This window comes from Micropterus salmoides, unplaced genomic scaffold, assembly GCF_014851395.1.
Source record: "Micropterus salmoides isolate LMB-PRFRI ecotype aquatic unplaced genomic scaffold, ASM1485139v1 Ms_hic_scaffold_12, whole genome shotgun sequence".
Classification (NCBI taxonomy): domain Eukaryota; kingdom Metazoa; phylum Chordata; class Actinopteri; order Centrarchiformes; family Centrarchidae; genus Micropterus; species Micropterus salmoides.
Window position 1 is genome coordinate 13,577,149 of NW_024040263.1, and position 14,444 is coordinate 13,591,592.

At 40.9% G+C, this 14,444-nt stretch overlaps 2 protein-coding genes across 6 annotated transcripts in view; one reads left to right on the forward strand and one right to left on the reverse strand.

Moving 5' to 3' along the window:
- Positions 1-5,095, forward strand: part of pds5a (PDS5 cohesin associated factor A) — a 30,751-nt gene extending 25,656 nt beyond the window's left edge. For 3 of the 5 annotated variants that reach the window (XM_038713472.1, XM_038713473.1, XM_038713474.1), the window contains exons 26-34: positions 37-151; positions 295-427; positions 778-897; positions 1,574-1,636; positions 2,053-2,204; positions 2,294-2,375; positions 2,478-2,734; positions 2,929-3,241; positions 4,707-5,095. In XM_038713472.1, the coding sequence (XP_038569400.1) occupies positions 37-151; positions 295-427; positions 778-897; positions 1,574-1,636; positions 2,053-2,204; positions 2,294-2,375; positions 2,478-2,734; positions 2,929-3,241; positions 4,707-4,745 (1,274 nt within the window). In that variant the 3' untranslated portion in view covers positions 4,746-5,095. Of the gene's footprint in view, positions 1-36; positions 152-294; positions 428-777; positions 898-1,573; positions 1,637-2,052; positions 2,205-2,293; positions 2,376-2,477; positions 2,771-2,928; positions 3,242-4,706 lie in introns of all 5 variants that reach the window. The other 2 variants (XM_038713476.1, XM_038713475.1) reach the window with 2 other exon arrangements.
- Positions 5,096-5,924: 829 nt separating this feature from the next.
- ube2kb (ubiquitin-conjugating enzyme E2Kb (UBC1 homolog, yeast)) lies at positions 5,925-13,383 on the reverse strand. The gene is made up of 7 exons (XM_038713477.1): positions 12,964-13,383; positions 11,995-12,088; positions 11,829-11,887; positions 9,331-9,413; positions 9,094-9,193; positions 8,701-8,829; positions 5,925-8,262 (listed from the first exon to the last, which is right to left on the reverse strand). The coding sequence occupies exons 1-7, from the start codon at positions 13,024-13,026 to the stop codon at positions 8,188-8,190; spliced, it is 603 nt and encodes a 200-aa protein (XP_038569405.1). The 5' UTR covers positions 13,027-13,383; the 3' UTR covers positions 5,925-8,187.
- Between the last annotated feature and the right edge of the window lie 1,061 nt (positions 13,384-14,444).

Below are 14,444 nucleotides of genomic sequence, written 5' to 3' on the forward strand. Positions count from 1 at the left end.
TAGTTAGTTAATTAGTTATTCTCTCTCTTCCCTCAGAAAAACTTGTCTCCCTCCTTCCTGAGTATGTTGTTCCCTATATGATCCACCTGCTGGCCCATGACCCAGACTTCACAAAACCACATGAATATGAACAGCTCAAAGACATCAAAGAGTGAGTGTTGGCATACTATATATATTTGGTTTTGTGTCCAGAACTATCCCTGAATCTGATGATACAAATGAGAACATTATATACTCTTGACTTATAACGCTGTGACATACACAACTTGTTTATTGTGCTTGTTATGTGCACAGGTGCCTGTGGTTCATGCTGGAAGTTCTTATGACCAAGAATGAGAACAACAGTCATGCCTTTCTTAGGAAGATGGTAGAGAACATCAAACAGACCAAGGATGCACAGTGTCCTGAAGATACAAAGGCCAATGAGGTATGCACACACACACAAGTGCTTACTTAATACAGCAAACAAAGAGGACAAAAACAAAAAACAGAATGACTTGTTTGGTTGGACGTACACAATAGTTGGAAATATTTAGCACATATGGGTACATACAATACATTTCTTGTAAAATGAAATTTTTACGGTAGCTACAGCACCACCAGAAGGAGAATTGTTATTGTTTTTGAGTGTATATACATTATTGTGGACCAGACAGCTGTGCGAAATGTGGGGATTTTATGTTCATGGGAAGGTGGGTTTTTGTACAGAACTCTTTGGGCCTAGTAGTAATTATCAAACAATCCTCACAGTGTGTCTCATGTTGTTGTGTTTTACAGAAGCTGTATATTGTCTGTGATGTCGCCCTCTTCGTTATCGCCAACAAGAGCACTGCATGTCACCTGGATTCTCCGAAAGACCCTGTCCTTCCTTCCAAGTTCTTCCTCGTACAGGACAAGGCAATACACGCACGCACGCACACACACACACACACACACACACACCACCATGTCCATGCGTGCAGCTCATAACAGCAGTATCAGCTCCATCTACATGTCCCCAGAAGAGAGTCTCACACAAAAAAAAGTGGCCTTTCAACATTGAACATTTACACAACATATCCACTTGCGTTAGGCCGATAGACGATGCCATCGGCGATTGCTGAGAGATGGTCGATGGTTAAGCAGCCATTGTAACCCCCCCCCCCCCCCCCCAATTTTTCTGCCATGTGAAAGCAGGTTTTAATCACCACGAACATTATTATAAATTTTAAATATGCTTCGCACCTTCCTCGGAATGCTCTTCTCCCCACACTCGGACACAAAGACACACAAGAGGCCTACACCTCAGGTAAACACACCGGCTTGGCCCCCCTCTCTCTGTGTACCCCCCAGCCTGCCCGTCTACTCCACTTTCTCCATCAGCAGTACGTTTTATAAGTCGCCTACAAGACCTAGAACTAGTCTTTTTTGCGTATTTTTCCACCCGCGATCCGTTATCATGGTAGCAGGTATTTATCCCAACCCTAGTATCCACTCAGTGGTAGATAAATATGGACACAAACATTTATGATCAAAGCATTTGTGGCTTAGCAGTTTATGCTAATCAAAGTTTTCTCGTCATTTCTTTACACAGGATTTCAAAAATGATAAAGAGTATCTAACGACAGAGATGAGACAAATGCTTCTCACTGGAAAGGTAAATGCAAGACACTTCCATGCTTTCATGATCACTGTAAATAGCACCACTCAATGTTTCACCCATGAGCAGTCCACATTATAGCTTGTTACAATTTTAAGCATTAACAAGGGCGGTTTAATTTGAAGGAGGGGTGGAGGGGCAGAATACATGATGAGGCAAACACTTTTTGGGGCAAAGTGGAGTAGATTATGATGTGGATGTTTAACTCAGTAATTTATTTTATTGAGTTTGAGAATGAGGTCATCAGCCCTCATCAAGTGAGTTTAAAGGGAGGGGGGTGTGTGTGTGTGTGTGGAATGAGTAATATATTGAAGCCTAAACACTGACGCAACATAATCGTTGAGGATCTAAACTATCAAATGCTTACCAGTGTAATAACTCCACCATTCCACTGCTAACCTTTCTTTATGCAGCCTAAGCCAGCTCCAGTGTTGGGGGCTGTGAACAAGCCTCTGACAGTACCAGGGAGGAGGCTCTTCACCAAGACCACCACAGCCACGGACACAGCCAGTAACACCAGCACTAACTCCTCCCCACTGAGCTCCTCAACCATCAACAAGAACAGGTACAGACACACCACACACACACACACACTCGCTCGCACATACACATATTCAGAAATAAAGCTTTCTTCAACATGTCTTGTACTTACAGCAATGTCGCCACTGAGTCATCAGAGAGCCGAGCGCAGGAGAACAATGAGAACCCATTCATCAAGAATGATGAGGTGAAGAAGGTAAGCGCAGACAGGACAGCCAGATGTCAAGTGGAACTACACATACTGCAGCGTTAAACAGAGTTATCTTGACTAAGCTTTCCTCAACCGTCTCTCTCTCAGGAGGAGCCGAGTCAGAATGCGACCCCTGGTGCCGAGACAGAAGCGTCGCCTGTCAAACGACGCGGCCGTCCACCTAAAACAGCTGCAGCTCCTGCGGGGGCTGAAAAAGAAGGAGTGGCGGCACCAACAGGGGGTGGAGCTGGCAGAGGCAGGAAGAGAGCGGCGGACCCCAATTCATCGGCAGAGTCAATCAACAAGATGTCAAAACAGCAGCAGCAGAATGATGAAGGGACAAAGAGACAGATTGACTTGCAGAGGTGAGAGTGGAGAGAGGAGCCAAGGAAAGAGAAAAGGTGCGGCAGTAGTTAAGCTTGTTGTAGCTTTGGCATATGAATAATGAGAAGGGATGTTGTCAAGAAAAAAAGGCTTGACAGTGGTGCTTTTAACTTTAACCCGCTAATGAACACCACCCCTCATCCTGAAATCCCCTGAGACGTTTTTCTCTCTTCAGGTGGCCATTTGTGAGTCAAGAGATTGCAAAAGTGAGAAAGTGGGAGCCAGGAGAGAAGACAGGGAGAGCCGTAGGGACAGTTGCCCTCCTCCTGGGCAGTGAAGGCGACAGTGAGATAGAGCTGGAGTCCAGCCCAGAGGGTGTCGTCTGTGGCAGGAAGGACAGCGAGAGAGACCCCATCACACAGGGGTCGACCAGCTGTGCGGCCTGGTCTAACGCATATAGCCAGGGAGATTCTAAGTCTACAAGCAGGGGAGTTCCTTCTCACAGGCAGGGAGAGCCCAACTTGGGCGACAAGGCAGGCGGTCTGGCAGTGAGTTTGGTTCAGTCCGGGATGTCTCACAGCTACTAGTACTTTGTCTGTTAAACAATCGCTCCTTTTTGTTTTCTTTCAGAGAGTTACATGAGAAAATCAGTATGTCTCTCTTGCTGTATATGACAAAGATTGAGCCGGAAGGTGATTAGCCTAGCCTTAGGTTAGCATTAAATCTGGACTAATTAGCACGCTAAATCTTGTTTGTTTATCCCACAAATGCAAACGGAATGGCAAGATTTGCAAGCAATTTGTGGTTTTAGTGGGAGTTTCATGCAACTGTTCAGTGACTCCGTCTATAGCGCTAGTAGTCTGTGAGCTCAAAGGTTTTAGTATAGGTGATTAAACAGACTTAATGGTAAAAACCTGGAAAATTCTCTGTTCTTCGAGGCTGTTGTCCACACAGTGTATAACACTTAACCCTCATTTTACATTTCTGTTTTTGTAAGGATTAAACAAATGTGAAACAACCACAGACAGTGGTATCATCTAATTCTCAGAAAGAAAGCAAATAAGTATTCCTTTAGAGTGTTCTTATTGGGGCACATCAAATTCACTTAACTAGTCACACAGAGTGACTCTGAAAGGGAGCTTTCTAAAACACGAGAAAATAACCCTGATGATGTTTGTGATGTGATGGTTTGGACACAACAAGAAGAGAACTTGCGTTACAAATCAGGCAGGGAGAGGTTTATCAAAGATGTCATTGCATTGTGGAAAATGTAGGATCCATTGTTTTAGGGGGTCACTGGAGTGCCCCGCCTAAAGACAGTAGACTAAAAGTAGACAAAATTATAAAACGCAACACTTTTGTTTTTGCCCCCATTCATCATCAGCTGAAGTCAGAGATCTAAGACTTCATCTGTGTACACAAAAGGCCTATTTCTCTCAAATACTGCTCACAAATCTGTCAAAATCTGTGTTAGTGAGCACTTCTCCTTTGCCGAGATAATCCATCCATCTCACAGGTGTGGCGTATCAAGATGCTGATCAGACAGCATGGGTATTGCACAGGTGTGCCTTAAGCTGGCCACAATAAAAGGCCACTTGAAAATGTGCAGTTCAAAAGTGTTGCATTTATAATTTTGTTCAGTGCACGTCAGACAAGATTTCACCTGGGGTTACATTTTTAGTCTTAAACTGTTTCGTTTTAAAAAGAAATGTATACCAAGTGTTTTGCATCGGTCTTTGAAAATTTTATTAATAATCGTAATTCATTTGCAGTGTATTACATGTACTGTTAATGGATCTTAAAGTTTCGAGTTTTAGTTTTGCACAGACATCTGCAACAGTTTTAAGTCCCTCTCTCAAAAGACCTTAACAGGGAGTCATTGGTTTTCAGAAAAAAAGAAAAATTGTATTCCTTAAGCAACCAGTATTACAACAATGTTAGGTTGTCAATGTCATTATGTGTTGAAATGGTCTTTACAGAGAGATGATCAAGTCCAAATTTGCTGTCTTTCAGGTAAAGAGGAAGCCGATGAAGGTGACATCAAGACTGTAGAAAATGGGCCAGACTCTTCCTCATACCTTCCCAACCCCCCACGCACACGCTCCTGACTCTAAAGCTTTTCTGGACACATTATGGACCTTTCTTAAAATACACACTTGTGCACACACACATGCAAACACACACCACTGACATCCTAGAAGGTTTAAAATACCTTATAGTCATGATTTAAAGCTCATTGTATGTAGGTCTTACTCAAAAAACATGTTTTTTTTCCCTTTGTGTTTGTTGCTCTTTGCTTCTTTTTTGGAGCCATTTTTAAGAAAAAAAACAGGACGGACATTTTACAAACGTTTTAATCTGGTTATGATTGTTGCTTATTAAATTCCCTGGGAAAAATCCTACTGTATGTGTCCTGACCTCTTCATCCTTGTCTCTGTGTTTAAATTTTCAAGCTCACCAGTTTAACTTAAAACTGTTGAATTTTGTAAATATCCATGTGCACATTTGCAGTTAAACTTTTTGAATATCCAAGACAGTTAAAAGAAAATGGCTAAAATATGGGAACATCATAGCATAAGATTTGTGCATTTAACAGATGTACCAGCGCCTAAATTTTGTAAACTTTGGTATGTTTTGTTTCTAACTTTGGTACGTTTAGGGGCTTTAGTTGGTTATAGCGTCAAAAGGCCAGGTAGAAACCCTCGGTGGCCCCTTACCTGCCACCTGTGATGCTTTTGAAGGGCTTTTGATTTATTTCCAGTGTGATAAAGGACAAATTTAAACTGTCAAACAGTGTTGGATTCTGTACTCCAAGTTCCGTTTCCTGCCTCATACTCTAGACTGGTCAGGGGCTCTGAGATCGAGCTGGGTTTGAACTAGTTTTGTGTGTTGTTACTGCTGAAGTATGAAACAGTACTTAACTTTGGAATGCATAAATGATTTATCACTACACCAGTACGTGTTCTTTTTTTGGTTCATTTTTTACAGTTATATATTTTCTTTTTGTACTTTGTCACTTATTTTATTGGGCAAAGCCTGCTTTTAAGCATTGCGTGAGTGGAAACCTTGCGGGTTGTGTTGATGTAGTTAAAAGTATGCCTATTCTCATGAACATATTTAATTTTTTTTTTCCAGAAAATAAATGCTTTTAGATGTCACCATGCAGTGCCTTTTGTCTTGATCAGCCATGTTTACGAAGTGCAGTTTTGAAAAGACGCAACAGAAGCAATCTTGATTTTCCACTTTTTTTTAATCAAAGAAACATGACACTGTCACAATAAATAACCATGCTTTTTATACTGCTGATGCTTGCTTCCAAGGAAACTAAAGAGGAAAATAAGTCTCACTCCAAATGGAGAAACTGAGATGCAACAGCCCCCTTTTTTTTTTTTTGCTTTGTCATCGTGCAATATTGTACATAATGAGAACACCAGGAAGACGCGGAGAATGGGGGCCTCTTCTCCTTTATGTCCTTTCTTTCTCTTACAAAATATAAATCCAGCCATCAGTGGTGCACTCTAGTGATAACAACACGGCTCTTTATCAAGAACCTGTCTATTTACAAGTAAAAGAGATGGTGTGTGTGCGCATTCGTCTCCCTATCCATGAACCTTTTTTGGGATGGGGGTGGGCTCTGGCTGGAAACGGTTCAGCGTCAGTGGAGAGACTGCATGATAACTTCATGTAATACTGTAATATGCCATTGTGTTGGTAGGGGCAGAGCTGGAGGGCAAACAAAAAGAAGATAGTTTATATAAAAAAAAGGCCATATGAGAATTCAACACGCCACTTCTCTATATGCTAAACATTTCTGTACAGTCCACATACCTCAAATCAAAACATGTGAAAACACTGCAGGTCTGCAATCTGCTTCATAGAACAACAGAGGAATTCCAGCCTCTTACTACTCATATGTTCAAAGGCCACCTCAATGAGCGTCTTACTTGGCTGTGTAGTAAAGCATGTTTGGGAATATAGGACGTCACCTATACACCTCTATATATGGCCAAAGTTTTGACTGAGTACAGCTGGATTGGATCTGTGATTAGCGATAAAGCTTCCCCCTCTTAATGATCAACATTAGGCATGAGAGAGGGTGAGCAGATCCTAAACCTGTGGCTGAAAACAGTGTGCCCGCGGTTTAAAGTGACTGCTCTGAAAAACAAAACCACAGCATTGCAAACTCAAATCCTTAATGACATTCAGAATCACTCGTTCTCTTCTTGTGTTGTGCTTCCTGTTGGTGCCAGGCGCATCTGTTCGGAGCGGAAGAGAACATTTTCCAGCAACATACTTGTCAAATCAACAGATGCCAAACTCTTGCCGAGCAGGGGTTCCGGTCGTCTCTTTTCACAGGTTAGAACGAGTCTGAAGGGGTGTTGAATCGAACAGACACCCCATCACCACATCTTTTGGCCAAATAAAATCAAAGGCAGCAGAGAAACATGCAAGGACAATTAAGGACACAGAAAAAGATGGGATTGTGGTGTAGCAGAAAAGGGTGTCATGTAATGACCTTCAGGAGCCTAAGCTGGCAGTCCTATGCCATTACGGCCAGGATTTTGGCTGTGCCACCCCTGAACAATCGTAAGAAGAAGAAAAAAAAAGAAACAGCAGAGCATTTAAAAGGACTTCTTCTGGATCACAAAAGCATAAAAAGATCTCTCTCCATATAATTGTAAACTAGGCATAGTTTATATTTAAAATAATTTGTTTTACAATGCCATGTAAGAAAAAAAGTGTATCCCCATTGTATTTTCAAATTTACACACATCTATTTACATGACTTTTTTTTCCCCCCTATTCTGTGCAGGATGTCTGTGATCTTCTGTAATTCGACACAGACAGAAAAAAAATGTGTACATCCAAACCTCTGCAAATGATAGAAGCGTCTATGATAAACTGAAAAATAATCCATTACACTGCTCCTGCAGAACAATATCCAGTCAAGATAATTTAGTCCTGCTAGACTTTAATAGCATTAAATGCCCATAAAAGACAACAAACTGATATAAAATGTCCAACTGGATGCTGGAGGGAGTAAATAGTGACGTACTGTGAGAGCAGTATGCAGGACTTCCTTTACATTTTTACCCTGGGAAATCTGCCAGGCAATGGCAGTTATTTGAAGGAACAAAAATTTGTGAAAAAAAAGTTTCAGAGTCAATATGATTAAAGGGCATGGAAGACAAGAAGCATGACTGAATGATTTTGGTGGCTGATTACAAGGACACACATTTTAAGTTAGTGGCAGAAAAGACTCAGCATAACGGACAGACGGGGGTCAGACAGGCAACAGGGCGGTGTGCATATCGGCGTTGTGCTGCCAGTGTTGAGTTTGTAGCGAGCAAACTTGTTAGAAAAGAAGGCTCAGACTGCTGTGGTGAATGGGGCGTTGTCTGCTTAACAAAAAGGCAATGGTTGAATGGTGCCCAGGGGGAGGGTGCTGATGTTATGATGAAGGGAGTTTGTGGTCCTCACACCTGTCTGGGTTTCAGTTGCTGAGGAGCAGCTCTGTCGCCGTTTCCACATCCCAGGATTTTGACGACAAGGCCGCTATTACTGCATTCTGTATGCGAGGGGGGAAATGGAATTAAAACTTCAGATGAAGTTAATACAAGAGTTAAAAAGGAGGTAAGTAAGTGCTATTATGGACATGAAATGTGTCAACCCTTTGATGCAAGCAGCTTCTTTTTTTGAAAAACACAACAATAAAATCTTCCCATGATAATTGTGTTTGAATAAATTATGCCTGCTCGCTCTGACAAGCTTGCTGTTAAACTAGACCTGAATTGGCCAACCAACAGTCGAAAACCTACATACATACATTTAGGAAGCTGGAACCAGAGAACCCTTGCCACTATTGCTGAATAATTACTCAAACAACTGATTATTCATTTTCTGTTTCAGCTTTACTAAACAATTCCCCCCCCCCACACTGCCCCAAACTATGCTTTGTTCAACATATAAACATTATGGTACAACAAAAACTGAAAGCGTTTCTGACCTTATCAAAGCCCATGGCACAGAGTTTGTCTATTTTGCGAGTGTAGTCGGGACTGGAGACAGGAGCACCTGCATAGACGTGAGACCACAGCCTCGCAGTCTGTTTGAACATTTCTGGGTTCTGCTTATACTGAGGATGTAGAGAGAAAGCTCAGTGAGCATGGTGAAATATAAACAATTCAGGAAACAGTGAAGGTGAGAAAGAGGGAGACACTGTCTTTTAGACAGACTAAAACTGGCCAAATATGACACAAAACAAACATTGTTACCAAAATATTTTATATATTATATAATTCTACAAAAAGATCCTTCTTATTTTTGGCTTTTTTCCCCACTGAAAACCATCTGAAGAGGAGTTTTACCGAATAAAAACACACACAAACATCTTTCTCACCTGGTTCGCTACTACAGCATCCTGTGGATCATCTGGTTCTGCTGCAGCGAGGAGAGCCTGTAGAGACAACAGCACCGTGCGCAGGGTCATTGCAGCTGCCCTGGGTGAGACAGATTCAAAGTTGGAGCAGATAAGTGAAGTTGTTTTTTGTTTTGTTTTTACCTGTTTTTGAGATGGGGGAGTCACACTGGAACATTGAGTACAGTAGGTCAGGAGGTTCAGATAAGGCTCACTCACCATTGGTCTTTTAAAATGTCCAGACATATTGCTCCTGTCACAGAACTGATATTGGGGTGCCAGATCTTAGTGATGAAACGCACCTAGGAAAGACAGGTGAGAGGTTATCTGGATAAAACTGGTACGATTAGAGACCATAAGGAGGCAAGTGTGGGTTACAATGGGCATATTTACAAACAAACTCATGTGTATCCTGGGCCCCATTTCAGAATGCGGGATTTGTGAAAGTATGTTAAGCCTGAGATGAGGGAAACTCTGGGTTTTCTGTTTCAGAGAGTGAGATCAGATAAACTCTAGATCAGTAACTCCGGCAACTGATGCTGTGAACCTAAGCTCTTCGGGAGGAGGTTGGGTTCACAGGATAAGTTGGAAAACCGACTCCTCCCCCCTGAGGCGGCTGTCTGACACACAGTTTAATTTCCTCATTCATACTGTCCATATCAAAGCACACATCTGAATGCATTTACATCATTAAAAACTTTAAAATCCCCGTTAGATAGGCTATTAGTATTTCATCCAAACATGATCTTGAACATGACCGCTTTTATGAACAATCTCATCGATGTATGGACAGATCTCCACACATCGTGGATTTATCCTCAGCACAGAATAAAATCTATGTCCGTCTTTAGGTATAACACTGTGACAGTTGCACTGAAAACACTTAGACTGTGGGCTACATTACTGCAGCAATCACTGTTTAATATGTAACCTATAAAACTGATCAATCAACAGTAATCTTTCATATTGTAGGCTAGTCGCACTGATTGGAACATTCCTATCATAGTTATCAACTGGAGATAATGTGACTATTTCTGAGTGAGGATGACTGTGGTGAAGCTGAAACAAATAGGCTTAAATAAGGTTTAAAAGTGAGTTTTTCCATTATTAGCTGCTGACAGTCTGAATGTATTTTGACAGCATTAAAAAAAATCCGAAGTGAGCAAGATTTTATTAATGTAAAATAGAAGTCTAAAACTTTACAGTCAGTTTGAACCTATAGACACATTTTCCACTGCAAAAAATAATGATTAGGCTAACCTGCTGGGTGTGACTGTGACTTTACAATCACAGGTTCATGAGTAAACTGTGTGTTATATTTGATTTATAGCCTACATATTTTCATAATCAGGTAGTCGATTGCCACCGGCATTTTGTCCCGTTGGGTTTCTGCTTAATAAATATAGCCTTCCTATTTAAAATCAAATGTAATGGGCTGTAGCACTTTATCATTCATTAAGGAAATTCCAGTGTGGTAAATGATGGATGAGCAACGCTGTATAGTGGCCTAATAATGTTAACGCATTGATCCTTCTTCCACTCCTGCATTTTAGAGCCTATCACGGTTCACGTTGGCACGCAAGAATAGTTCTAGCTCCACTCGATTAAAATGGAAACTCTGCCTTTATTCACCCGTTGCCATGGTGAATCGTAGTATCGGAGCTCCATTGATGATGGCTTTTTTTCATTACCACGCACGCGCTTCCATCAGGCTCAACATACTCAGAGTTGATTGAACTGATTCTGATCAGCTGTTCTAGAACCGAAAATTCAGAGTTTCCCACCTCAGGCTCAATCAACCCAGAGCTCAGGGATAAGCTCAGAGTTTGTTAAGCCTGCTTTCTGAAACAGGGCCCTGGTCTATTCTTGTTTTGATCATATCTGAGTAGGGTTGGACAGAATGACAATATTTATGATAAAATTATTTGTCTACCATCAGAGATTTTGTCATACTGTTTATAATGTGGTAGCTGTTTCTCCGGGTGTATTGAGCCATTGTGGACAATGGTACAAGTCAATGAGCAGAACTGCTTTAGGCAATATTGGATTTTTATGATTTCTGCATCAATAAGACACAGCACTGGGTTTATCAGGTATTTAATTCACTGGATAAGCCAAAAAAAAAAAAATAATGACATCCCTCTCTGGTTATTTTATCCATAAACAGTTTCTCAACTGATTTGAGAAGCTTAATTTACCACATATATCAATATTGCAATGCAGTGAATATTATGTCTATCGCCCTTACATTTAGATACAATGTTTAAATCAACATTCAGCTCTCTGTGTAAATTAACGTAATAGTATCTAGGTTTTCTGATCCTCTGTGTGCAGGTGTGTCTTTGATTACTAAACGTTTCAGAAACTCCCTAATGTTTTATCAGTATCGGACTTCCTCTTTCATTTTGGCTTGTAGATTGTAACAATTTTTCCATTCACTGACAAACTACTATGTAACACCTGTGCACATGACAGACTGTAATCAGAAACCTCAATATTACACAGTTATTTAGGAGCCACAGTGTCCCGCTTTCTATTAGAGCACTTTCATGTTCCTTCAAAACTGGATTAAGAGCACTGTTTCTCAAACCAGAATATGAATTTTACTCCAAAACTATCTTAACCAGGATAATAGCGTAGATGTACATGCACTGAAGAGTGAGAGAGAGGCAAAGGACATACAGCAGGTACCAGATGGGAGATACTGACACGCATACCTTTGGCGGGTTAAAAGGATAGGTTTCTGGGATTTTTATTTCAAGTTGATATCTGCCACCTTGGAAAGAAAGAACAACAACAAAATGTTTTAGCATGACAAATCATAACAAAAGTCGTGTGGCAGCTAGTTTGTCAGGTTATTATGATGCAGGTGTGTGACAATACCTTCATATGGTGTATCTGGAGGACCTGCTATCTCCCCCCTCAGCTCTGTGAAGTTCTCATCCACCAAATCTACTTTTATCTGGTTTTTACTTGTCTGTGAGTTGGGACAAATGAGAAGGGACACAACGAATTACCCTGCTGGTTAAGGACTGACAACTCTTAGCCGGTGTCTTGAAGTTGACATGTCTCTGTCAAGTATGAACCCACGCGCCTTAATTTTTATTTATTTTTTAAACAGTACAGACAACTGTCATTTCCTATAAAAAAATCAAAGCCGTATATATTTTCATAGGACGCGTTAAGGCGTTTAAATACGTTAGCACCATAGATAGCTTGCTAGTACAGCCAAGCTAGCAAGTAACTACAAACATACAATAACAACACTTGACAGGCAGTAGGATGACAAAATACACACGTTAAATGACCGCTTCCCAACTGAAACAAACAGTTGATTAAAATTTACATAAATGTGTTAAGTTGGTGAACCTTACAGCATAACGCCACAGGCTAACGTTAATGCTAACAGTAGATGAGATGTCAAAATAACGTTACCCGAACTGTCAGTAACTCATTTATGTTAACATTAGTAAGCATCCACTGTATCTTGTGTGAAACGTGCGCTATAGCCCATACACGATAGGTTTGTTTAAGTTGGATAATTTCCCAAAGGTATGCGGTATTGTTTGTTAGAAACAGAGGGCCTGTCAGTTGACAAAGCTGAATCCCCGGTGTTTCCTGAACACACCCACCAGCCACAACAGGAGAGGTTCGACCAGACGCTGATATCGAGCTAAAGCTAGCTAAAGTTCTCCTGCTCGGGCCTGACCTGCCGCAACACAGGACTGGCACCTGGCGTTAGCGAGGGCTCTCTGGTAAAATACAGACACTTTACCGGAGTTGAAAACGGTAACAAGAAAAGGATCTGATTTTAAGTTAAAAATCAAAACAAATCCAGTAACGTTACTGCACCTCTTCGCTTTTGAGAACTTCTTTGAACTCCCGCTTGATCCTTTGGACCGCGATGTTAGCCATGGCTGTCTGCTGAACTGCTGCTGCCTTGAAGCAAGACCCGGGGCCTCTCTCCCTATGTTGTCTGTCTGTGTGGGGACTGCCTGCTCAGTGCCTTTTCACAGTTAGGAAGCCCTCCTTTCACTTTCACCGTCCACCGCTTCTTTTCACTTCAGAGGCAGCTCACCGTTGCCGTCGAGTCCCTGCCAGCCAGCGCACAGCGTCAGTCAGTCAGTCCAGAACAAACACAGCCAGCTAAATGGAGTAGAAACTGGAACTTTCATTAATGAGCTCTGGCACATAGGTTTATGTTCTTTTCAAACTTGCCTTCAGGACATTTCTCATCATGTGCTCTCAACACATCTGGTTCCTAGCACGGGTTACTAGCATTTTCATTCACATAGGCTACAGGATGCAACATCACACAAATGCCCATCCCAACATCTTACCTAATTGTTGTTATTGTTTTGGGGGGTGGGGGGTATTTACTGTACACACTATCTCTGAGGCTTCAACTTAAACTGAGCATTTCACTCAAATGACATTTCTACTTTCACTCTTTTAGTGACACTTCAGTTGCTTTCATTACTTACACTTCAACTGACAGTTTAACTACTTTCATGGGATTTACATCACAGGTTGCTGCCATCTCTTACTAAGTGGCAAAATAAAAAGTAAGAGACGGAAGCTGTCAGGTTCTCCCCTGAGTGATTTTATTTGGATTTTCACACACAAAACATACATTAATTTCTTAAAACGTGATACAACTAACAGAAATAAAATGCTGCTTACACATTAATGCATAATGATCCAATAATATGATATAATAACACTCTGAAATACCGTTGATACTACTACGTTTTTATAGGGTGTTGTTACTAATTTTACATAAAATTTTCTTTTGATTTTCATTCCATTAAATAAAATAATTTTTTTTTCTCTAACTAGACGATGTTTATGTAAAATAAACTAATGTACACTATATGCATCAAAATAATTGTTCAAACAGGTTCCCATTTTACAAGGTATAAAATGTTTATTAACCGTCACATATTAAATATCGTTAAATGAATTATATTTTATAAACTGGCCACATGTTTTGTATGTAAAATTCTAATGTACAAAGTAACTACAGTTGTCACATACACATACATACATAATGGAGTAAAAGTACAATATTTATTTGGAGTAGAAGTAGAAAGTACTGTATTTCAGTAAATATACGATTGTATATTTGGTTACACACGAACAAATGTTTGAACTGGGGTCATCTGCTACTGTCTGATGGTAGCCAGCTGGACTGTTTGTTTACTATCCAGACGTTGTAATCGTTTCCCACTGTGATTGGCTTATAGACCCGCCCATCTAACTTTTGGACCAATAAGTGACGGTCCACCCCATTGGTCCACACCCCTCAGCACGAGTTCCCGGATGGTGAGTCG